The sequence below is a fragment of the Carcharodon carcharias genome, chromosome 17, assembly GCF_017639515.1.
Source record: "Carcharodon carcharias isolate sCarCar2 chromosome 17, sCarCar2.pri, whole genome shotgun sequence".
Classification (NCBI taxonomy): Eukaryota; Metazoa; Chordata; class Chondrichthyes; order Lamniformes; family Lamnidae; genus Carcharodon; species Carcharodon carcharias.
The window spans coordinates 91,630,675-91,657,287 of NC_054483.1; the positions used below are offsets into that span (position 1 = coordinate 91,630,675).

General features: G+C 41.6%; 1 protein-coding gene across 1 annotated transcript in view; it reads right to left on the reverse strand.

Annotated features, from left to right (window-relative positions):
* LOC121289677 (cilia- and flagella-associated protein 46) overlaps positions 1-26,613 on the reverse strand; it is a 243,587-nt gene that overhangs the window by 29,979 nt on the left and 186,995 nt on the right. The window contains exons 41-47 of the mRNA XM_041209300.1: positions 25,343-25,546; positions 23,613-23,792; positions 16,117-16,284; positions 15,022-15,119; positions 14,314-14,387; positions 10,514-10,707; positions 1,112-1,230 (exon numbers count right to left, since the gene is read on the reverse strand). Coding sequence (XP_041065234.1) covers positions 1,112-1,230; positions 10,514-10,707; positions 14,314-14,387; positions 15,022-15,119; positions 16,117-16,284; positions 23,613-23,792; positions 25,343-25,546 — 1,037 coding nt within the window. The remainder of the gene's footprint in view (positions 1-1,111; positions 1,231-10,513; positions 10,708-14,313; positions 14,388-15,021; positions 15,120-16,116; positions 16,285-23,612; positions 23,793-25,342; positions 25,547-26,613) is intronic.

A 26,613-nucleotide genomic window follows, 5' to 3' on the forward strand; every position in this document is an offset into this window, starting at 1 on the left:
CGTGGTATAATCGCACATCCAGATAATTAATATTAGGCTTCTTCCCCAGCCTGCAAATCAGGTTAGAAATTTCTAGCAGGCTCATCCCAGCACAGGTGACTTTATTTGCTGACGACACAAAGATAGGTGGGAAAGTAAGTTATGAAGAGGAGGTAAGGAGGCTATAAAGTGACATAGGTAGGTTAAGTGAGTGGGCAAAGACCTGGCAAATGGAGTGTAATATGGACAAATGTGAAACCGTCCATTTTGGTTGGAATAATAAAAAATAAGCATATTAGCTAAATGGTGAGAGATTGCAGAGCTCTGAGATTCAGAGGGATCTGGGTATCCTAGTGCATGAATCACAAAAGGCCAATATGCAGGTACAGCAAGTAATTAGGAAAGCTAATAGAATGTTATTGTTTACTGCGAGGGGAATTGAATACAAAAGTAGGGAGGTTATGCTTCAGATGTACAGGGCATTGGCAAGACCACATCTGGAGTGCTGTGTACAGTATTGGTCTCCTTATTCAAGGAAAGGTGTAAATGAGTTAGGAGCAGTTCAGAGGAGATTTACTAGGCTAATACCAGGAATGGGCAGGTTGTCTTATGAGGAAAAGTTAGGCTGGTATCCACTGGAGTTTAGAACAGTAAGAGTGACTTGATCAAAACCTTTAAGATGGTGAGGAATCTTGACAGAGTGATGTGGAGAGGAGGTTTCCTCTTGTGGGAGAATTTAGAACTAGGGGTCAATGGTTTAAAAATAAGGGGTCGCTTATTTAAGGCAGGGATGAGAAGAAAGCTTTTCTCTCAAAGGGTAGTGAGGCTTTGGAACTCTCTTCCTCAAAAGGCAGTGGAAGCAGGATCTTTGACCATTTTTAAAGCAGAGCTAGATAGATTCTTGATTAACTAGAGGGTGAAAGGGGGTAGTCGGGAGGTTACAATCAGGTCAGCCACGATCTTATTGAATGGCAGAGCAAGCTTGAAGGGCTGACTGACCTACTCCTGCTCCTAGTTCATATGTTTGCATTTGGCCACCCACAGAAATTCAGAGGTTCACCTAACAAATCAGATATAGCCTACTGGCTATTACAGGGAAGAGGCTGAACTTCTATACTTTGCGAATACTTACGGAACAAATGTAAAGTCAAACTGTGCCAAAACAGGATTCAGATACTCTTCCATAGACGCAATAATATTGGAGAAATCTGCATCAAGCCTGTGTTCATTCCCTGCAGTAGTTTTTGTTCTCTTTAAATTTAAATATGAAACAATAAATTAAAATATTTATCTTACTATCATAAAAAAATCTGACTAGCTATTCTACTATATAATGAAATATACTGCACTTTGCAATATTCTCAAGGCCAGAGATTTACAGTGGCACATTATATTTTTACTGCATAGCATTCTGGGACTTTGACAGTTTTTTGGAATTGAATTCCATGATTTTCATTTTCCACGAAAACTGCAAGTCAATAGCTTTGAAAAGCATGTACCCAATTTTATTGGCTCGCTTTCTTGTTTCTTATGTTGGAAGTTAGTGCTGAATGTATAATTTTGATTGCTATCTTTTTGAACTTTGTGATTGATGATTTGTATTTTGTCCTCCTAGTTCAGTGTGGGTACACCGCAGTACTGCGACAGTGAAGGAACAGTGACATTATTTCAAGTAACGATGGTGTGTAACTTGGAGAGGATCTACAGGGGTGATGTTCCCATGCATCTGCTGCCCTTATTCTTCTTGGTGGTAGAGGTCGCAAGTTTGGAAGGTCATGTTGAAGGAGCCTTACAAGTTGCTAAATTGCACCTTGGAGATGGGTACACATTACTGCACAGTATGCCAGTGGTGGTGGGAATGAATGCTTAAGATTGTGGATGGGTTCCTTAGTTCTGAATGGTGTTCAAATTCTGGAGTATTGTCGGACCTGCACTCATCCAGGCAAGTGGAAAATATTCAATCATACTCCTGACTTGTAGATGATAGAAAGAATTTACGGAGTCAGGAGGTGAATAACTCGTCATAGAATTCCCAGTCTCTGACCTTCTCTTGTAATCAGAGTATTTATATGGCTGGTTCAGCCAAGTTTCTATCAATGGCAACCCCCAGGGTTGATGGTGGGGGATTCAGCGATGGTAATTTCGTTGAATATCAAGCGGAGATGGTTAAATTCTCTATTATTGGTGATGCATAGTAACATAGAGACCTAGAAAATAGGTGCATGAGTAGGCCATTCGGTCTCTCAAGCCTGATCTGCCATTCAAATAAATCATGGCTGATCTTCACCTCAACACCATTTTCCTGCACTATCCCCAAATCCCTGGATATATTGAATATCTAGAAATCTATCAATCTCTGGCTTGAAAATATTCAACGACTGAGCCTCGAAAGCCCTTTGGGGCAGAGAACTCCAGAGATTCACCACCCTCTGAGTGAAGAAGTTCCTCTTCTTTTCAATCCTAAGTGGCTTACTCCTTATTCTGAGACTGTGTCCCCTGTTTCTAGATCTTCCAACCAGAGGAAACATCCTTCCTGCATCTACTCTGTTGAGCCCTGTAAGAATTTTGTATGCTTCAATAAGATCACCTCTCATTCTTCTAAACTCTAGAGAATATAGGCCCAGTCTCCTCAATCTCTCCTCATGGAACATTCCCGCCATCCCAGGGATCAGTCTGGTGAACCCTCTATGGCAAGTATATCCTCCCTTAGGGAAAGAGACCAGAACTGTACACAACACATTTAAACTGTTCAGCAATTCACCAAGGCTCCTTTGACAGCACCTTCCAAACCTACGACCTCTGCCACCTAGAAGGACAAGGAAAACAGATGCATCACTTGCAAGTTCCCATTCAAGCCACACCGCATCCTGACTTGGATTATATCATCATTCCTTCATTGTTGCTGGGTAAAAATCCTGGAGCTCTCTCCCTAACAGCACTCTAAGTGTACCTACACCACACAGACTGCAGCAGTTCAAGAAGGGAGCTCACCACCTCCTTCTCAAGGGCAATTAGGGATGGGCAAAAAAATGCTGACTTAGCCAGCGACACCCACTTCCCATGAAATAATCTGGAAAAAAAGCTCCAAGTGCAGTCTTACCAAGGGTCTATACAATTTTAGCAAGAGTTCTTTACTCCTGTACTCAAATCCTCTTGTAATCAAGGTCATTGTCTGGCAGAGACCATATTCAAGAACAAAATGAATCCTCACTTGGAGAATCGTGGGTTAATAAGAATAGCCAGCATAGGTTTGGTAAGGGTAAATCCTATCTGACTATCCTGATTGAGTTCTTTGATGAAATAACTGTAAAGGTTAATGAAGCTAGGGCAGTAGATTTTGTAGATATATGGAATTTCAAAAGCCATTTGATAAAATACAAATGACAGAATTATTAGGGAAATAGAACAACCTGATATTAAAGGGACACTAGTAACTTGGGTATGAAATTGGCTACAGGATAGCAGACAAAGAGAAGTAGTAAATGGATGATTTTTTTCTGGCTGGAGGATAGTATCCGGTGGGGTCCCCCAGAGATCAGTATTAGAACCATTGTTTCTCCCGTTATATCTAAATAACCTTGACTTGGGTATAGGATGCATAATTTCAAGGTCTATGGCCAATACAAAACTTGGCAGCATAATACATAGTGAACATGATAGTGTCACATTTCAGGAGGACATAGATAAACTTGCAAAATGGGTAGACACAATGCAGATGCAATTCAATGCAGATAACTGGAATGTGATGCACTTTGGAAGAAAAAATAAATATTCAGAGGTAGTATAATCAAAATTCTATTATTTTGTGGGGTGCAGAGGCAAAAGCAGAGGGACCTGGGGGTGCATGTTAACAAATCCTTGAAGGTGGCATGGTAAGTTGAGAAAGCAGCTAAGAAAACTTAGGGATACTTGGCTTTGTAAATGGGAGTATTGAATACAAAAACAAGGAGGCCATGCTAAACTTTACATATCACTGGTTATGCTTCAGCTGTAGCATTGTGTACAATTCAGGGCACCACACTTTAGGAAGGATGTTAAGGCCCTGAAGAAGGTGAAGAGAAGGTTTACTAAGATAGCAGGGATAAGGGAATCCAATTATGTGGAGAGATTAGAGAAACTGGGATTGTTGTCCTGAGAATTGAGGGGTTATTTGATAGAGCAAGTTGGGAGAAACTGTTTCTACTGGCAACCACTGGTTCAAATTTTAAAATAATTAGTAAAAGAAAAGAATGGGTGTGAGGAGAAATTACCTGTTGTTAAGATCTGGAATTCACTATCTAAAACTGTGGTGGAGTCAGGTTGCAAAGTAACTTTAAAAGGGTGATGGGACAGGTACTTAAAGAAGACTAATTTGCAAGGTTATGGGGGGAAAAAGCTGGGGAACAGGCACAGACATGATGGCCAAATGGCTTTCTTCTGATCTGCAGAAGAATTTTTTTCACTCAGAGGGCTGTTAGTCTGTGAAATTCTCTTCCTAGAGAACAATGGAGACTGTGCCATTGAATATTTTTAAGGTTGAGTTAGATATATTCTAAAAATCAATGGGAGTCAAAGAGTATAGGTGATAGACAGGAAAGTAGAGTTGAGGCCAGATTTCAGATCCTTTTCAAATGGAGGAACAGGGTCAAGGGGCCAAATGGCCTACCCCATTCCTAATTTGTATGTTTGTATATGAATTGCTACATGAAGGTCTGCAACCAAGTTCAGCTGCTCAGACTGTGCCTGGGAAAGTGATGACTTGAGTGTGGTTTGATCTGAGTGTGAAACTAGGAGTTTGGTGAGTGTGGGAGCTTGGTGAAGGGGGGAGGAGGTGCTCCTTTCTTTTTCTTTTTTCACCCTCCAGTATTTGATTCTTACATTGATGCAGTGGAAGAAGCTGATTGGTGAATAACTGGTAATTTATTCTACTTACAATAAATAGTTTGTAAAGTTAAGGTGTGGCAGGGCAGCTCGGCCAAGTGGAACGTCCCTCCTGTGGTATGTGGGAAGTAACGGATGTACCATGTGTCCTAGACAAACACATCTCCAGTAAGTGTCACCGGCTGCAAAGACTTGAGCTCCGGGTTTTAGAACTCGCGTGACAGCTGGAGTCACTATGGTGCATCCATGAGGCAGAGAATTATATGGATAGCAAGTTTAGGGAGGGGAATCATGCCTCAGGTTAGGAGTATGTAGGCAGAGAAGGAATGGATGAATGCCAGGCAGTCTAACAGAACCAGACAGGTAGTGAAGAAGTCTCTTGAGTCGATCTTGCTTGCTAACCAGTTTTCCATTTTGGATACTGGTGAGGGCAATTGCTCCTCAGAGCGAAGAGTCAAGTCCATGACACCATGGGTGACTCAGCCGCACAAGAGGGGGGAAAGAAGAATGGAAAGGCAAAGTGATAGGGTTCATTAGTTAGGAGAACAGACAGGCATTTCTGCAGCCATAGACCTGACTCCAGGGTGGTGCGTTGCCTCCCTTGTGCCAGGGTCAAGGATGTCAGAGAGCAGCTACAGGACATTCTTCTGGGGGTGAGTGAACAGCCAGAGGTCATGGTCCACATATGTAGGAAGAGGGATGAGGTCCTGAAAGCAGATTTCAGGGACTTAGGAAAGGAATTAGAAAGTAGAACCCAAAAGCAGTAATCTCAGGATTACGCCCAGTGCCACATGCTAGTGGCATAGGAATAGGAGGATTGAGCAATTGAACATGTGGCTAGAAAATTGGTGCCAGGAGGGAGGACATCAGATTTCTGAGGCATCAGGACTAGCTCTGGGGCAGGTGGAACCTGTACAAGATGGACAGGTTGCACCTTAGCAGGACCAGGGAGATTTGCTAGTGCTAGTGCTGTTGGGGAGGATTTAAACTAGATTGGCAAGGGAATGGGAACCTGGGAGGGAGCTCAGATTGGAGGGAAGCAAAACTGATAACAGGAAGTAGAAATGTAGTAAGCGATGTTAGAAGGCAGGCAAAACAACGGAGAGCATCAAATAGGATCAGAATGAAGAAATAATGTTAAAAAGGCAAAGTTAAGGGCACTCGATCTGAATGCACGCAGCATTCACAACTAGGTAGATGATTTGAAGGTGCAAATAAAGATTAATGGGTATGATTTAATTGCCATTGCAGAGATGTGATTACAGGGTGGCCAGGACTGGGAGCTGAATATGCAGGGATATTTGTCATTTATGAAGGATAGGCGGAGGGGAAAAGGGACGAGATCAGTACATTTGCGAGAAAGAACCTTAGATCAAAGGATCAAGATGTAGAATCAGCTTGTGTGGCGCTAAGATACAGCAAGGAGCAGCAAGCATTGGTGAGAGTTGTTTACAGGCCACCAAACTGTAATGGTAATGTTGGGTACAGTATAAACCAAGAAATTAGAGGTGCATGTAACATGGGTAATACAGTAATATTGGGCGACTTCATTTTACATAGACGGGGTAAACCTAATTAGCACTAACACTATAGAGGATGACTTCGTGGAATGTGTACGAGATGGGTTTCTGGAGCAGTATGTTGAGGAACCAACTAGGGATTAGGCTATTTTATATATAGTATTATCTAATGAGAAAGGGCTAATCAATAACCTTTCTGTAAAGAAGTCATTAGGAAATAGTGACCAGAATATGAGAGTTTTACATTAAGTTTGGAAATGACATAGTTCATTCTGAAATTAGGGTCCTAAATCTGAACAGAGGAAATTATGAAGGTATGAGGGGCAAGTTGGGTATGGCTGATTGGGAAAATACATTAAAAGATTTGACAGTAGACAGGCAATGGTCAGTATTTAAAGACATATTAAAGATCTACAACAAATATACATTTCTCTAAGACATAAAAACCCAGCAGGAAAGGTGAATCAACCTGGCTAACAGAAGGAGTTAAAGGAAAAGGGGTAAGCCAAATTGGAAGCAATTCAGAACCCAGCAAAGGAAAAGAGACTATGACTGCAAGTTAGCGGTTAACATAAAGGTGGACTGGAGAAGCTTCTTTAGGTGTGTGAAAAGGAAAAGATTAGCATGAACATATGTGGGGTCAAATACAGGTGGAGACAGGAGAATTTATAATGGGAATAGGGAAATGGCAGAGAAACTAAACAATTACTTTGTATCAGTCTTTATGGAGGAAGTTACAGAAAATCTCCCAGAAATACTAGGGAACCAAGCAGCTTGTGAAAATAAGGAATTGAAAGAAATTAATATTAATAAAGAGGTAGAACTCAAAAAATTAATTAGATTAAAAGCTGATAAATCCCTTGGACCAGATGAGCTGCATCCCAGAGTGTTGAAGGAGGTGGCTGTAGAGATAGTGAGTGCATTGGTGGTTATCTTTCAAAATTCTATAGATTCTGGAAAGGTTCCTGCAGAATGGAAAGTAACAAATGTAACTCCACTCTTTAAGAAGGGAGGGAGAGTGTAAACTGAGAACTATAGGCCTGTTACGTTGACATCAGTAGTAGGGAAAATGTTAGCATCTACTATAAAGGTGGTGATAACTGGATACTTAGAAAATAATGATATGATCAGGCAAAGTCAACTTGGATGTATGAAAGGGAAATCATGTTCGACAAACCTGTTGGAGTTTTTTGAGTATGTTACTCGTAGCAGTGGATGTTGTGTATTTGGGTTTTCAGAGGGCTTCTGATAAGGTCCCACAAAAAAGAAAACAAAATTAGAGCATATGGGATTGGGAGTAATATACTGCTATGGATGGAGAATTGGTTAACAGACAGAGAACAGAGAGTAGGAATAAACGGGTCATTCTCAGGATGGTAGGCTGCTACTAGTGGAGTACCACAAGGATCAGTGCTTGGGCCACAGCTGTTCACAATCTATATAAATGATTTGGATGTGGGGACCAAATGTAATATTTCCAAATTTGCTGATGATACAAAACTAGTGGGAATGTGAGTTGCGAGAAGGATGCAAGGAGGCTTCAAGGGGATTTGGACAGGCCAAGTGAATGGGAAAGAACACGGCAGACGGAATATAAGGTGAATAAGTATGAAGTTATCCACTTTGGTAGAAAAACAGAAAGGCAGAGTTTTTTTTTAAATGATGAGTGGTTGGGAAGTGCTGATGTCCAAAGGGATCTGGGTGTCCTTGTTCATGAATCACCAAAAGCTAGCATGCAGGTGCAGCAAGCAATTAGGAAGGCAAATAGCATGTGAACCTTCATCACAAGGGGATTTGAGTACAGAAGTAAGGAAGTCAAGGGGAAGTGGTGGCATAGTGGTATTGTCACTGGACTGGTAATCCAGAGAACAGGGTAATACTCTAGGGAACAAAAACAAAAATAGCTGGAAAAACTCAGCAAGCCTGACAGCATCTGCAGAGTGGAATACAGTTAACGTTTCGAGTCCGTATGACTCTTCATCAGAACTAAGGCGGAAATCCTGTTGGAGAGAAGAGCAGTACTTCCTCAAGTTCGGTATTCCTGGAAGAGAAGTGGCAGTCAATTAAACACTAAGGTAAAAGCAAAATACTGCGGATACTGGAAATCTGAAACAAAAACAAAAATGGCTGGAAAAGCTCAACAGGTCCCACAGCATCTGCGGAGAGGAACACAGTTAACGTTTCGAGTCCGTATGACTCCTCATCAGAACTAAGGTGGAAATCCTGTCGGAGAGAAGAGCAGTAATTCTTCAAGGTAGGCATTCCTGGAAGAGAAGTGGCAGTCAATTAAACACTAAGATAAAAGCAAAATACACCTGGATTCGAATCCCACCATGGCGGATAATGGAATTTGAATTCAATAAAAATCTGGAATTAAAAGTCTGACGATGACCATGAAACCATTGTTTTTTCTCGTAAAAACCCATCTAGTTCACTAATGTCCTTTAGGGAATGAAATCTGCCGTTTTTACCTGGTAGCCTATATGTGATTCTAGACCTACAGCAATGTGGTTGACTCTCAAATGCTCTCTAAACAAGGACAATTAGGGATGGGCAATAAATGCTGGCCCAGCCAGCGACACCCACATGAATGAATAAATAAAAAATCTTGCTGCAATTATATCGAAGCTTCTGGAGTATTGTGTACAGTTTTGGTCTCCTTATTTAAGGAAGGGTGTATTTGCCATAGAGGGAATGCAATGGAAATTCACCAGATTAAACCCTGGAATGGCGGGATTGTCTTTTGAGGAGAGATCAGGGAAACTGGGCCTTATTCTCTAGAGTTTTGAAGAATGAGAGGTGATCTCATTGAAATTACAAAATTCTTAAAGGGCATGACAGGGTAGATGTGGATAGGATGTTTCCACTGGCTGGAGTGTCTAGAACCAGGGGACACAGTCTCAGAATTTGGGTCAGGCCATTTAGGACTGAGATGAGGAGGAATTTCTTCATTCAGAGGGTGGTGAATCTTGGAATTCTCTACCCCAGAGAACTGTGGAAGTTCAGTCATTGAACATGTTCAAGACAGAAATCAATAGATTTCTGGAAACTAATGACATCAAGTGATATTTGGTTAGTGGGAAAAACAGCTTAAGAGGTAGATGATAAGCCACGATCTTATTAAATGGCAGAGCAGGCTTGTGGGACGAAAGGCATACCACTACTCCTATTTTCTATGTTCCTATGACTATACTTAACTGTAATTCAAGCAGCCACTGAGCATCTGGGCAATGTCATCAGCTATTGTATTGGCATTCATTGATCAGGTAAGTGACACACTTAAAAATCCTGGGGAATTGATCCAACTTGCATTACAGCAAGAGTCACAGGGGCATACAGGTTTATTCCTCAAAGTTCAGGGTACAATAAATGTCCCCCATGTGGGTGGGTGAACTTCCACAATTTTCTGAATGGAAAGGGACACCCCTTGCAAAATGCCTAGATTGTCAGTGACTAGATGCAAAGAATCCTCTCCATCAATGCCAGGTTTGCCCAAAGATGCTTTTGTCCTCAGAAATTCTGATGTCCCTGAGCTCCACATGTAATATGTTCAAATGAACAGACAGATTGTGGGTGACAAGGGGATCCCTTAGTGCCATGGATAATAATCTAAGAGTTGCAAAACAGCAACTGAGGAGGACTTCTACCAGAATTGTCAGAGAGAACTATAAGGTCTTAGGGGGCAATTTTACTGCCTTGTTACATTAGAGGGACTGTGTGATATGCCCCATAGCATATATCCTACATAGTTATTGTTTGCTGTACTCTGCAAACTATAATCATTCAAAAAGAACTGAAGATAGAGATTTCTGGGAGGTAGATTTTGTCTAAAATGGTGATCTTTTTGTCAGTTACCAACAACATATTGGAAGTTCAAGCATGGTTTATCAGTTCTTTATTGTTCCAAATATAACATTGCTAGTTACTTGCAAAAATGACGTGAAATTGCATTAGCAGCTTAAGAAAAGTTTGTATGCAAAGATTCATCATTCAATTAAAAGGCACAAAATGCAAGGGTAGATTTCCTGCATAGAAAAAAAAAGTTTAAAAAAGGGATAAACGTGGGGGTGTATAGAAAAGCATTGGAGACAAAATATACACAGTATAATAATGAATAAAGACTGAACATAAAATGACAAACCAAATTAACTCACCATATCTAGATTTATATCTTCTTCTAAATTTTGAAACTCCTCTTTCTTTTGCATCTTGTGACTGCGCTGATATTCTAGTTTTACAAGATACCGTGCTAACTTCTGCTTATAGCTGGAGACTCTGGCCAATAGACTTGAAAATAATTGTGGATTTACAGAAGTACGAACAATTCTAGCTTGTGTTGGAATTGGATCTAAATGAATAAAAAAAAATCAATATTTATTTGGTTAAACATAATGATTTTCAATGGAAAGGTAAACAAAGCTGTATCAAAAAAGTGGTCAGAAAACAAAATAAGCTTTATCATCGTTAAACTAAGATAATTAATTATTCATTTAAGTTTAAATAAAAATAAGCAGGATAATCACTGTCCCCTTATTTTGGTTTCAAATCCACCTAGACTTATGTGATAAAACCTTGCAGACTGAAAGGATTCTTTTTGTGTCATATAAATCCCTGTCCTAAAAGGCATGGACCCATAGCACAGAGTACTACAAATAGTCATTAAACTACCAATCTCATTTAAAAAGCCACAGGATGGCTGATGGAGAAAATGGAAAATGCCACATAGGTTTAAGTTGATACAAAGTGCATTGTTGGAACAAACCAGAGGGCAATGTTGATATTGGGGTTTGGATTTTCAACCCAACACCCACATCCCGAGCCCGTGTCATATTAGCATCAGTGAAGCAAAGTTGATTTTTTATTCTTTCATGGGATACAAGTGTCACTGAGTGTTGCTGTTGCTCATCCCTAATTGCCCTTGAACTGAATGGCGTTAGGTGCATTTTGGAGGACAGTTAAGAGTCAACCTCATTACTGTGAATCTGGAGGCATAAGTAGTTCCGGGTAAGGTTGGCAAATTTCCTTCCCTAAAGGACATTAGTGAACCAGATAGATTTTTATGATGATAGATGATAGTTTCGTGGTGACCATTACAGATATTAGCAACTTTTTACTAATTTGAATTTAAATTCCACCAGCTGCCTTACTGGGATTTGAACCCATGCCCTAAGAACATTAGCCTTGGCCTCTGGAATACTAGTCCAGTGACATTACCACTATGCCACTGTCTCCCCTAAATTTTAAAATGCAAATGATCTAATTGGCCCAGGGGCAGGTTCTGCACCAAATTAGTTGGTCCAGTAACAGTGGGCACTTTGAGAGGAAAAACAGCAGACATGACTGGGCTTGCTGTTGACTGAAGCTATGGAGCAACAAGGAGCTCAGAGGGACAGCACAGGCATGAGCTTGAGTCCCCGGGTGTTTCTACACTTTTAGGATGCCTTCTTTGAAGCTTTAATCAACACAGTCTTTGAGAGGGGAAATGTGCCAATTCTGCCATCCGGAAGAAGAAATCTGCCAGGAGATGGAGGTGGCCGCGGAGGTCAGCAGCCAGGGGGGGAGTGATGAGGAGGATGAGGGTGCAAAGAAGGGCTTTAATGGGCTGCTGAGGTCTGCAAGTGACACCTGGGTGACAAGTCTCTAACAATGTAGATACCAGTATGCATACGAGCTGAACAGACAGAGTACCTGTAGTTCTCCTTAAAATTGTCAGAACCAGTAGCCAGTTGCATCAGTGAAATGTCAGCTATCCTCACATATTGGGCAGGGGTTATCACTGAGAAGCCCAACATCACATGTGAATGTCATGCTGGGATAGGTGAGGTGAGGGGAGCCTACTCATAAATCTTTCTCTCTTCATTCTGTAGGAGGAAACAGTGCTTAATTCCAGGGAAATATTTCGGACAGATGGTGGTGTATCGCAGCTCAACACACACTCCAATGGAGGAGGCAGCACCGGAGATCGTGAGGATACCACTGCGACAGGCTGTAGTGACGGCAAGATAGAAAGTCGTCAACAGCAGGGTTATTTAATAGCGCAATCTTCAGGTGAAGGGCATGGAGGTCACTCTTGCCCAATGCATGCTGTGGTTATATAACTGTTGTCATCTATTGGGTTAGTTGTGCTGAGGCACCTGCTGAGTAGCCTGAGTTCTCATCAATATCTTCGTGTGTTTCTTGCAGGGCCACTTGCGAAGGAGATGAATGCATCAGCCTAGTCGCCGTCAGCTTCCTTGGCAGGAAGAAATGTTCCACAGCCAGCACAGGTACATCATTGCTTAGCACCTTCCATCAGTATAGACACTCACCTCGGGTGGGCTTCATTCTAGCTTAGAATGAAAGCACTGTTTGAACTGCACATCACAAGTGTGCAGGGGAAGGGCGGAGTGAGGCAGCCAGCTGTCGGCAGCCCTCTTTGGAAGAAAAAAGGACAGACCCAGCCATGCTTCACTAGGTAAAGATACTGGGCCTCAGGTGTCACACAAAAGAAGGGGTCTTCTTGAGTATCAGAGGCAGGTGAGATTGCAAATGTCAGAGATCCCTGAGGTATTGCAGAGTCATGGGCAGGAGGTAGAGGTGTCCATGGAGCGCGTGTGCTCTGTAATGACTCCGGGATTTGAGCACATGAGCTCCTCCATTGAGAGAGTGACCATCCCATCCCCGCACATGGAGAGCCAAGTGCAGCACTGCTCTAAGTGGTTGAAGGAGCAGCACTCTGACATGCAGAGAAAGAGTGAGACTCGAGGCTGTGTAGCACTGACTGACTGAAGAAGCTGATGAGCGGCCCCATTCCCTAAGGGCATACATCGTCATCTTCACCTCCTCAGCCCTTCCAACTGAGCAACCACTCATGCAGCAAGGCCCAGTGCCAGAGGCTGTCTCTGCAGTAGCCTGTGAGCAGCCCTCTTGGACAGCTTCAAGCTGAGTATGGAAGCCACATGTATCTCAGCTGTGAGTACAGACAAGGGAGCAGGCTCCCTCCATCTCATTCTCAGCCACAGGAGGAGCAACCCATAGAAGTGGAAGGGAACGCAAGGTGCTACGACATTAGATGCACTTTATGGGCCACATGGGTGATTTCTTTTCTTAGCCTGTATGGTAATTAACTTATCCTTTATTGACTATTGATTGTGTCTGCGAACAGACTTGTATGTTGACATTGTTTGATGTCAAAAGGGACAAGAATTAAAAGCAGTTGTTGCGGGGGTGGCTGGATTTTTGCGGTGCTATGGTCTGTGTTAGGAGTAACCATTGCGGTGGAGTAGAGTTATCCGTCATAAGGATTAAGAGTCATTCAAGTGAAGCGCTGCTGAATCAGCCTGGTCTTTCTGACCATGCCTGCCTGCCTGCCGACTGCATTAGCCCTGGAGTGGCTTTGGTGGTCTTCCTTCAATGCCTGGGCACCAGGCATCTCTGGAGTGTCACCTTCGTTGTCCTCTTCTTCTTCTTTTTAGCTACAAAGTTAGGTTGGAGAACCTGAGGCGTTTGAGGAGAGATTTGATAGCAATGTAAAAAATTGTGACAGGTTTAGATAAGGTATACAAGGAAAATCAGTTCCCATTAGCTGATGGTACAAGGATTAGGGGACACAGATTTAAAATTTTGGGCAAGAGAAGTAGGTGAAATGTGAGGAAGAACATTATTGCACAGTGAGTAGTAGTGACATGGAATTTGCTGCATACAAGGGCGGTTGAAGCAGAGGCGATCAATAATTTCAAAAGGAGGTTGGATGGGCACTTGAAGGAAATAAACTTGCAGGGCTATGGGAATACAGCAGAGGAATGGAACTGACGAGATTGCTTTACAGAATATTAGCAAAGATTCAATGAGCTGAATGGTATGTTTCTGAGCCACTATGACTCTATGAAATTTTCAAAGTGCAAACATTACAATATTTTGTTAACAAACAAAGACAGAAGATATTAATTCAGCAAAATAGTGCGAATTTTCTTACTCTGAATGCCTTTGCCCTTTTTCTCAACAGTTTTCAGTTTTGGTTTCTCAAGAAATGCGCCATATAGCATAGATCTGTAAGAGCATCGTAATATTAGTTATTTTTCACCTCCACAAGAAATTACATCGTAAATAGCTTAATATGGCCCTTTTTACACATTCCTCCAGTGGACCAAATTCATGAGCCAAATCCTGGATAAAGTTAGCACCATTTTAAACTCTATTACATAAGTTACTAATGCCAAAATTACTTGAAAAAGAAAAGAAAATATTGCATTTGTAAAACACCATCCAGGACCACCAGGCATCTCAAAGGGCTTTTATAGCCAACTAAATACATTTGAAGTAGTCACTGTTGCAATGTCTGAAACGCAGCAGCCAATTTATGCACAGCAACACACAAGTCCCACAAAAAGCATTGGGATAAGGACCAGGTAATTTGTTTTTTATGATATTGATTGAGGGATAAATATTGGCCAGGACACCAGAGATAATTCCACTGCTCTCCTTCAAAAAGGTGCCAGGCAATCTTATACGCCCAAGATAAACCATGCATCCACTGCAAAATAATATTAAATCTCAAAAAAATTCTGATATCCCAGCAAAAGTGTAAGCATAGAAACAGAATATAGCATTTCCCTTTGTAATGATTCTATAAAAAGCTAACAAAAGGGGCACTTTGAAAGAAAAATATAAATGTTTTATTTACCTGTCTTCAGAATGCTGAAGAACAATTACATTAAAGTTAGAAGGAAATTCACTCAGGAAACTAAGGTGCTGTGGTTGAATGGTGACATTTTTCCATGCCTGTAAAGAATCGGGAAGAAATTGGAAAATGGGATTTTGTATAGGTCAGCAGTTAAGGAAATGAACAATGTTGTCTATGTACACATAAACATAAGCCTCATCAGACATAGCATTTCCGTTTATTTTGACCAATGAGGTTATTCTTATTCTGCTGGTGATTAGAGTGTACTATCATTGGACAATATAATAGGTATGGCTGGTGATTTCTCATGGTGTGACATCCCACTAACCTTCGCATGATCTTTTTAGTTTACAATAATCTCCAATAGTGTGATTTAATTTTTTTAAAGCTGCTGCTATAAACACAGATTGTTATTGAACAGAATATTTTAACAGGGTGAAAGTAAGACATTGAACATTGTTAGAATGAAAAAAGAAAGACACTCAGCTATGAGGTCAGTGTATTTACTGAGCATAAGAATCATTCAAAATCTTGAAAACAATTTGTTAATTATTAATATAATAGAATATTACAATATCTTCTTTGGGTACATTCCACTTATGCATAAAAATGAATCAGTAATATTGATCAGTATTTTGAATTTTGGTAGCTACACAATAATGATGTCTCAAACAAACATGCTCAAAAAGAATGACCTCAGCATCAAGAATTAAAGGTGAGGGGAGAGGAGTAGAGGGGAAGTCAGCCAGGAATCCAACAGAGGGGGTAAGGTATCAAAATGACTTGTAGAGTAGAATTTCTGCATTTCTCTTATTGAAAATTTGAGTTATTGGTATGTAAAGGCTAACAAATAAAGAACTGAATGAGAGTAATGTATACAATAATGACTAAAAATAAATCTGGATTCCAAATGACAAAAGCATTCGAGGATTCTCATAAGAAAACATAAAAGTCATGGCTTCTGAAGAAGAATCCAACCATACTGAGGGAAATTAAATTGCTATCCAATTCATCTTACATATAAACCATGTATCCATTAGAAAATTTAAAAATGGCATGTGATATTTAAGAAGTGCCCACTTTCAAGTACTGTACCTTGAAATTTCTTCCAAGTCTTTCATTAACTGTCCTGAGCATATTTTTCATGGTTCCATCTTCTTGCAGTCTTTGTTGAAGATGTGCTAGTGCTGCAAGCTGGGAACTACTGGTATCAAATCCAGCTTTGATCAAGACCTCTTTCATCATCACTGAAGCTGAACAGCTCTGGAACAATTTCAGAAACGTGTTAAATCTTTGGAGCAAACTTTCAAAAACTCTATAAAAGCTGGATCATAATTACACTGCAAATGTTCTGCAAATTTACTTATTATGTGATTTACTCTATAGTCCTATGCTAATGATATTGTATTGCCATGATTATTAGTTAATGCATCATCATTGCTGCTCTTAACTGGAAGGGAATAGTACTGTTTCAGATTCAAAGATTGGCAAGTCATAAACTTGTCAACTATAATTAAGAAATGTTTTACACTAGATCAGCAGCGCACATCTAAGAAAAGGGGTTTAAATAATAGAGATAAAAACAAAAAAACTGCAGATGCTGGAAATCCAAAAACAAAAACAAAAACAGAATTACCTGGAAAAACTCAGCAGATCTGGCAGCATTGGCGGAGAAGAAAAGAGTTGACGTTTCGAGTCCTCATGACCCTTCGACAGAACTTGAGTTCGAGTCCAAGAAAGAGTTGAAATATAAGCTGGTTTAAGGTGTGTGTTTGGGGGGCGGAGAGAGAGAGAGAGAGAGAGATAGAGGTGGAGTGGGGGTGTGGTTGTAGGGACAAACAAGCAGTGATAGAAGCAGATCATCAAAAGATGTCAACAACAATAGTACAAAAGAACACATAGGTGTTAAAGTTGGTGATATTATCTAAACGAATGTGCTAATTAAGAATGGATGGTAGGGCACTCAAGGTATAGCTCTAGTGGGGGTGGGGAGAGCATAAAAGATGTAAAAAAAAAAAAAATTTTTTTTTTTTATAATGGAAATAGGTGGGATAAGGAAAATCTATATAATTTATTGGAAAAAAAAGAAAAGGAAGGGGGAAACAGAAAGGGGGTGGGGATGGGGGAGGGAGCTCACGACCTAAAGTTGTTGAATTCAATATTCAGTCCGGATGGCTGTAAAGTGCCTAGTCGGAAGATGAGGTGTTGTTCCTCCAGTTTGCGTTGGGCTTCACTGGAACAATGCAGCAAGCCAAGGACAGACATGTGGGCAAGAGAGCAGGGTGGAGTGTTAAAATGGCAAGCGACAGGGAGGTTTGGGTCATTCTTGCGGACAGACCGCAGGTGTTCTGGGCGACCGCTTTGCAGAACACCTGCGGTCTGTCCGCAAGAATGACCCAAACCTCCCCGTCGCTTGCCATTTTAACACTCCACCCTGCTCTCTTGCCCACATGTCTGTCCTTGGCTTGCTGCATTGTTCCAGTGAAGCCCAACGCAAACTGGAGGAACAACACCTCATCTTCCGACTAGGCACTTTACAGCCATCCGGACTGAATATTGAATTCAACAACTTTAGGTCGTGAGCTCCCTCCCCCATCCCCACCCCCTTTCTGTTTCCCCCTTCCTTTTCTTTTTTTTCCAATAAATTATATAGATTTTCCTTTTCCCACCTATTTCAATTATAAAAAAAAATTTATGCTCTCCCCACCCCCACTAGAGCTATACCTTGAGTGCCCTACCACCCATTCTTAATTAGCACATTCGTTTAGATAATATCACCAACTTTATCTTTAACACCTATGTGTTCTTTTGTACTATTGTTGTTGACATCTTTTGATGATCTGCTTCTATCACTGCTTGTTTGTCCCTACAACCACACCCCCCGCTCCACCTCTCTCTCTCTCCGCCCCCCCCAAACACACACCTTAAACCAGCTTATAATTCAACTCTTTCTTGGACTCGAACTCAAGTTCTGTCGAAGGGTCATGAGGACTCGAAACGTCAACTCTTTTCTTCTCCGCCAATGCTGCCAGACCTGCTGAGTTTTTCTAGGTAATTCTGTTTTTGTTTTTGTTTTTAAATAATAGAGGTTCATTTTTATTAATTTCCTTAATTGAAATAAAACACAAACCTTTGTTATCTATGCCAGTAGCCTTAAAAGTCACCACTGCCTTGAATTTCTATGTCACGGGGTCATTTCAGCACTCCACGGGGACATCTGTGGCATCTCCTAGTCAGCCAAATGCATAAGGGAGATCGCCAATGCCATGTTCAAAACAGTCGATGATTTTGTGCGATTCACCACAGAGTTCCTCCAGGGTTCTGACTTTCGTATCCTTTACTGAATGCCTAAGCTTAGTTCCTGACATCCATATCAGAATCAGAAACCCTGAGGTAATGCATGGTGAGTGTTGCTCCAGCTATAGCCATGCCAGGGCAATGGAGTGATGTACCAGGCAGGCCCATTGCAGCACGATCACAGCCAGAGTCAGGCCCCTGCAAGATCTCTTGATTTCTGCCTCAAGAAATGTCGCTGTGGAAGTGCCATCACATCCGGCACACTTCTTCCAGACCAATTTACAGGCCCAGGACTTCTGACATCTAGAAGGGAAAAGGCATGAACAAGCCTATATGTATGGTTCTGTCAAAGCCTCTCACACTTCTGACCTGGAAGGAGGTTGCAACGGACTCACTCTCACATGCTCCAATCCTGGAAAGGCCAGGTTAAGAACTCTATATGTTCACCTGCAAAATACGGACTGCCTCAACTGCAGGTACTACTGAGACAACAGTTTCTGAGGGATGAAAAGGGGGTGAGCAACATATGCTGGCTTGCCAGCGAGGTTCAACTCCCCTGGCTTAACAAAAGTTGACAAACATAGAAACCACCATATTTCAAGCAGTTCAGATTTGCCACTACTTCAGAGGGTCAACAAAAACGTCATGTGTCCATAACCCCATGGTAGCCATCATTAAAATTTCAATGATGTGTCTAACACTTAAAAAGTCCTTGTCTGGTTTCAAAAGTCCCAACAACATTACCATTCAACATACATGAATAAAGTGCTCAAAACTATATTTTACACATAAATTTACAATATCATAAAATGATTGGATACACGTGCCACCTTTTTGCCATGAGACGGTTTTTCACTCCGATTTTCTACTCTTGTGCCTTGGTGCGACCTGACATCCACAGCTGAGGTGGAGGCAGCCTGTTGAGTCCTATGCCCCGTTGCCTGAGATGACCTTGGATGCCATCCTCTGGAGGGCCTAGAGGGCTCTGGCCTGCTCAGGGTCGCCTGCACAGGTACAGGTGCACCCTCTTTTGCTTCACCTGCTGCAGACACTGGGGTCACTGGCAGAGGGTCGGAGAAGCAATAACTTATCCTAGGAACGCCCTGAGACAATGCCCCTAAGGCGCGTTTGCTGGCACTCCGCCTCTTTGCTGGTGTGCAATTGCACCTATCTGAATCCAAGAGGAGAGGGAAGTCTAAGTACCTCGTCCCCCTCTTGCCTAGCTAACAGTGTATAGAGCCCATGCCAGAATGATGGAATGCCGTCCTGAGTACTTTGTTGGACCTGGCTCTCCATGGCGGAAGCCATGTACTCACATGCAGGAGTCATGACAGAACTCATGATTGGACTGTGCATAACCTCTGGCATCTCTGTCAGGTGTTCTTCTTCCTGTCTCTGCATCTTCAGCACGTTGCCTGCGGACATATCCAGGGGTCTGTCATTAGCATGGACCTGGTCTCCAGCAATCTTCCAGCTGTCAGGGGGCCTTGGCTGTAACAACCTCCACCAGCTGCTGTGATGTGTCTGTGATGTGTTCACCAGGTTGTGACACGAGACTAATCACGAATGCATTCCCACCAAGGTCACCATCTCTACGCTGGCAGAGGATGGGGGGAAAAGATGTGACTGTGCAACCTCTGAGTGCTCCATGTCAACATCCTCAGAGGTGGAGTTCTGGCTTGCTGCAGATTGTGTGTGTCAAACCTCCTAAGTGTTAGGATCTGTAATGGAGCACAAGCTTGAGGTTATGCACAATCCCATTTCCCAATGCAGTGTCATGTGTGTCTCCTTTATGCCAAGTTCTCAACACCAGTTTGCAGATATCCTCACTCTGTTGCATTAATACTCCAGCCTCGCAATCCGCAACTGAGCATCCACCCTTCTCCCTAGCAGTTCAACCACTTCCTCTGCATGGGTCAATATGTGGAGTTCAGGGACACTGCTACCAGTCTGCGAGTGCTCCTTGACTTTTTAAAAATTATTTGTTCACAGCATGTGGAGGCCAGCCGTTATTTCCTATCCCTAATTTCTCTTGAGTGGTGACCTGCCTTCCTGCATCCTGCAGTCCATTTTGTGTAGATATACCCACAGTGCTGTTAGGGAGGGACTTTCAGGATTTTGACCCAGCAACATTGAAGGAAAGTTCCAAGTCAGGATGGTGAGTGTCTTGGTCATGGTGTTCCCATGCATCTGCTGCCCTTGTTCTTCTAAGTGGTAGGGGTCGTGGGTTTAGAAGATGCTGTCGAAGGAGCCTTGGGGGGTTGCTGCAGTGCATCTTGTAGGTGGTACACACTGCTGCCAATGTGCATTGGTGGTGAAGGGAGTGAATGTTTAAGGTGATGAGTGGGGTGCCAATCAAAGGGGCTGCTTTGTCTTGAACGTGTGGAGCTTCTTGAGTTTTGTTGGAGCTGCATTCATCCAGGTAAGTGGAGCATATTCCATCATACTCCTGATTTATGGCTATAGATGGAGGACAGGCTTTAGGGAGTCAGAAGGTAAGTTACACCCTGCAAAATTTCCAGACTCTGACATGCTCTTGTAGCCACAGTTTATATGGCCGGTCCAGTTCAGTTTCTGGTCAATGGTAACCTCTCATTATGTTGACAGTGGGGGATTCAGTGATGGTAATACCACTGAATGTCAGGAGGAGATGGCTATTCTCTCTTGTTGGAGATGGTTATTGCCTGGCGCTTGTGTGGCATAAATGTTATTTGCCATCTATCAGCCCAAGTCTGAATATTGTCCAGATCTTGCTTCATATGGACATGGACTGCTTCAGTACCTGAGGAGTCATGAATGGTGCTGCACATTATGAAATGTTACATGCTCTTTTGTCCTGCAGGCAGACAGAAGGATTGAATATCACCTCAATGGACAGCAAACCCCTTTAAGAGCATGAAGGCCCATGACAGCTAATGTCACCTCTCCAGTAAGTGTTCCACAACTACACTTCTACAACTGGTACAACTTTCATAACATGAATTGGCAGTTCACATGTTCCATCAGGTGCTGAGGCCTAGAACCCAAACTCCTGCCTGGCATATCTTTTCAATCACATAATTGCATTTGTTGATGCCATCATGAGTGCTACTTTGCAGTGACAACATCATGCATGCTACCCTTGCAGAGCGTATGAGGTCATTGGCCCTTAAGGCACTGGACGCAGTTTCGCCCTGTGGCTTCTAATCTCCGCTGCAATCTTCACCTAGGCCACCTTGATCAGGCAGGAGCATTTCTTACTGCCATCGCTGGGTAACAGGACCTCCCACCATTCCCAGACATCCTGGAAGAGATCCTGCAGGCAGGCATCGCTAAGCAATAGGGCCATTCATTGCTGCGCTGAGCCGTGCGTCCACTTTTGAATGGGTGACAGGAGGTGATCAGGGCCCACAGGTGGGCAGGAGGTGGCAACATCTCCAGGGACTCAAGAGTGGCAGGTGGGGAGAGAGTGACAGCATTTCCAGGATTCAAATGTGGCAGGTGGGCAGGAGGTGGCAGCAGTTCTAGTTCAAAATCCTCCTCTCAAACAAGCAGAATGATGCTCCTGGCTTGCAGGGAGTAGATGCATTTCTGGGTTCCAAAATCATGGAGAGCTGTCAATCGCGAGTCGCGAGTGGTGCTTGGCTTCCTGACCAGCCCCGCCCACCTCTGTCAATCTCGCATGCCGAGGCCAAAACTCTGCCCACAAAATTGGCTTGATTCCTGCTTTGCAGTCAACAGGCATGGGTTAATCGCACCTCACGATCCCTGCGTCCGTTTTCAAGAGTTATTGCAGTTAGCCCCCATACTTTCTGCAATTAAAATTTATGAAGTATGTATCCATATTTGTGTTTTATTCATTTCAACTATTTTATGGGAAATTCTTTTTAGGTTACCAAATACTTGGGGCAATTATATATCCTTATCTATCCAGGTGACTGGGACTAGCCAGATTACTCTTGCAGACAGTCAGGGCACAGACTTGTTGGGCCAATCAGCTCCTTCTGTTCTGTAACTTTTCTATGATTCTTATGTTAGAAATGGAAGACATGAATTAGAAAGTAAATATATTTAACTGGTAAATTGTGATGAAACAAATGACAAAAGGTAGTTCATTATTAACTCCATTCCTTCCAATGAATCATGTAATGCAAACAATATTACACACCAACACACCTTCATCTCCTAAAGGAGGTCAATCATTATAGATCTATCCATATACAGTGTTTTTATTTACTCTGTACTTTTCTTCTTACCTTTCCCTTCCTTCCTCATTCTTGTTCTGTGTATTTACTTGTTAGATTCCTTTAAAGTTGCTAGCCTAAAACTTTATTATATTTGTTTCAATATAATAAGGTTACAGAACAATTTACAGATATAGTGTATCAAACCAGCAACCTCAGGGCCAAGTCCATGCTGGATTTTGGACCTTGCTGGTTTTCAGTGGAAAAAAAAATCAGAATTAACTAATTGATTCAATTACTAGGAGACACATGAAATCAAATGAATAAGCTTGTTTCTATTAAATTTTGATAAAGAGAATACATAATAGTGAAGAAATAACATTTGAAAAAAATAAATAATTAGGTATACAACGCTGATGGGCTGGGTTGGGTTGGCTGGAGCAGGCAAAAGTTGGGTAGGGTGGGGTCAAGAGTTTCTCAGGCTACTGAGGAAAAGTCTGGCGCATGAAACTGATAAGGTTGCCAATGCAGCTCCTAGCCGAATTGTCCCAAGAAGTTATTTTACTCATTTCATAAATAAAATTGATGCCTGGCAGCTTATAAAAATGTCCAGTTTTCAGACAATTCTGTTTTTGGATAGTCAGATTTGAGACACTGTACCTGTATAGTTATGTGCTGTTTTAACTTTGGTTTGGAAAAGATGATAGTATACTTTTTATGCCACAATATTTTGAAATAACTATTGAGTGTTGACATCGTAAACAAAAGTCCTTATAGCAAGTCTTGAAATTGGAAGGATCAGAAGGGACTGTTGACCTGGGAATAGACAATAGATTCCCAAGGTTGAACTGTAATCAGAGATGGAAAAATCCCATCATTATTTCTGAGTCTGACATATCGATAAGTTTGATTTTCATTACTACTTTGGTACATATCCTTCAAACATTGGCTTGAATGACTGATGATGAAGTAATTAAAACTGACCACTATGTTTAAAAGATATATATATTTGTACAGTTTCACTGATGAAACTTAACTAGCAATCACATATTCTGTGTACAGTATCTTTATCCATCTGTTCTGCTGGACAAGGTCATAAAAAGCCAAACACGTATGAACAAGTTGCAATACCTGATGTAGTGCTAAGTACTGACTTGCTGAAACTGGATCAAATTGGCCAAAACATTCAACCATCTCGAGACTAGCTGCTGCTAAGATATTGGTAAGCTTGCTGTTTAGTGCCAGGTTCATAGACTGGATCAAAACTTCACTGGCATGAGCCAAGTATATCCGAGCTATGGTTCGTTCTTTCTATAAAATGAACAGAAAACAATGAATGAGTTAACAAATTTTAACTGAATTCTGTCATGTGAAGTATACTTAAGAAAAATTTACAAAGCCCTACAATGTAGCAAAGCAATTTAAAACAAAATTATTAAAATGTTAGCCTATATAATCATGATAGAGTTAGAGGAATAGGCTTTGTTTGAGCCTCATATTGGACCTGCTGGCCCAAAAGAACTGCCTCTTTGCTGTACATTCTATGTAATCAGAATAATAAAGTTTATATGTACAGAAGCTACACAAAGGCATTCCTTAGGAAAAACAGAAATTTCTTAAATGGGGAGAGATTGGGAAGTATCGATGTCCAAAGCGACCTGGGAGTTCTTGTTCCTAAGTCACTGAAAGTTAACACGCAGGTGCAACAAGCAAGTAGGAAGGCAAATGGTATGCTAGCCTTTATTGGAGGGGATTGAAGTACACAATTAAGGAAGACTTGTTGCAGTTGTATAGAGCCCTGGTGAGACCACACCTGGAGTACTGTGTGCAGCTGTGGTCTCCTTACCTAAGGGAGGAGTTACTGGCCATAGTGGGATTGCAACAAAGTGTCATCAGACTAATGGGATGGCAGGATTGTCCTATGACTTTCTAATTCCTGAGGAGACATTGAGGAGATTGGGCCTGTATTTTCTGGAGTTTAGAATGAGAAGTGATCTCAATGAAGTGCACAAACTTCTTACAGGGCTTGACAAGGTAGGTGCAGGAAAAATGTTTTCCCTGTTTGGAGGTGTGGTCTAAAACCAGGGAACACAGTCTCAGAATAAGAGAAATGCCATTTAGGAACGAGATGAGTGGGAATTTTTTTGTCAGAGGGCGGTGGATCTTTGGGATTCTTTACCCCAGGGGGCTGTGGAGGCTCAGTCATTGGTTATGTTCAAAATGGAATCGATAGATTTATAGATACCAATGACATCAAGGGATATGGGGATAGGGCAGGAAGATGGCATTGAGGTACAAGATCAGCCAATATCCAGTTGAATATCGGAGCAGGCTCAATGGCCAAATGGCCTACTCCTGTTCCTATGTTCCTATTCCAATGCACTTGTCATACTATTGATTAGCTACTCTGTTCAATCCTGATCACTATGCCAAAAAAACACATATGTGCATGGTAAAGTGCAGAGGAAAGAGAAACAGCACTAATCCCATGTCAAAGGATGAGAAAAGGCAAAGATTAGAGAAGCTCATGGTTTGAAGTGTAGGAAGAAGTGATCTTGGCAAAATGCATAGCAATAAACAGCAAAGATAAGGTAAATTCAGAATATTACTTCAAAGTAAATGAGGAAGACTGGACTACAAGACAAATTTAAATTCATAAAAAATAAATTTAAAACTTATACGATTGACAAATGCTTATCCAGGTGCGGCTGCAGAGATAAAAACATTGGGCATGTTTAAAATATAAATGGATGCTGAGTTAGGAGTTAAAGTACTAGAATAATGAGCTTTTGTGAGCTTTCTAGTCCATGACTTTTCTTATGTTCTTCATTAACCAATAATTGAACAAAAGTAGAACTTACTTTAAGACATGAAGCCTTTGCAGCACATTTTTCTATTTTTGAACGCGGCAATTCTGCAATTTCATTTTTTGGTTCAACTTGTCCATTTTCTTCCTGAGTTGTGAGCTGCAAATCTGCACGCTCATATATTGATTCAATTTGTTCGTTTTCTTCTGTAAACTTGGCTTGCTTTGTCAGACCATCTTTATTATCCTCTAGATCATTCTAAAAAAGTAAGAACATTAACAAAATTGCAATACTTGAAATAATATAAATCTACAATTACAAATAAATATTAGATGTTGGAATTGAACTTATACCCTTGTTGATTAGGCATTTTTTTATATCACAAATGAAGTACATATCAAACAGCAGATTGAAATTTCGAAGAGGTTCTGCTGGTCCTCTTTTTATTACTTATTCTCAAGATGTGAGTGTCACTGGAATGCCTGACATTTAGTATTGTTGGCGTTGCACCTATCCAGGCAAGTGGAAAGTATTCGATCACAATGCTGACTTCTGCTTTGTACATGGTAAGGTGGCTCTGGGAAGTCAAAAGGTGAACCATTTGTCACCAAATGCCCAGCCTATGTATGAGGAGCCATGGCACTTAAGTCACTGGCTGGCACATCTGAGATTTTGAAACTCAAAAATTGCTTTTAACCAAAAACTTTGTCAATAATCATTTGATGCTCAGGTCTGAATTTTGGCACGAAGAGTCGAGAGAATCCCCGGCAACACAAAACAGATATACAAAAAATGTGGTCCAGAAAATCAAATCTTTGGTTCCAGGGGTGCAGGCTGTAATAGGAGTCAGGGTGGATGACCCCAGAAGTAGAGTGGAGGAGTTGGGTGCAGCATGGGTTGGACGACTCGGGCGCATATAAAATGTGGGCCTTCAAGAGGCCCATTTGTGAGTTAGGAAGCTCATGGTGAAGTCCCTACGCCTTGGAGGAGATGTCACTGGCTTGTCAGATGAGTGGGAATTCTGTAAAGGTTGTTCAACTGGTCCTGGAACAGATGGCCCATCATGGGCTTTCCCTAGGAAAAAAATATCATTGTTACTGCCTACAGTGTACTGTACTGAAGCACTGAAATCATGGAGTGGCTTCACAAGACACAGCCATGGAGATGGCATCATCTTAGCACCACTACTTGGAAAAATTATTCTGCAGTTATGTAGTTAGTTGTTATGCCTCAATGGATCAATAATGAACAGTGCCATGGTCATTAACACATCCACTTGCCCTGTTGCCACATATCTATCAGGATATGCCCTTGACCAGGTCCCT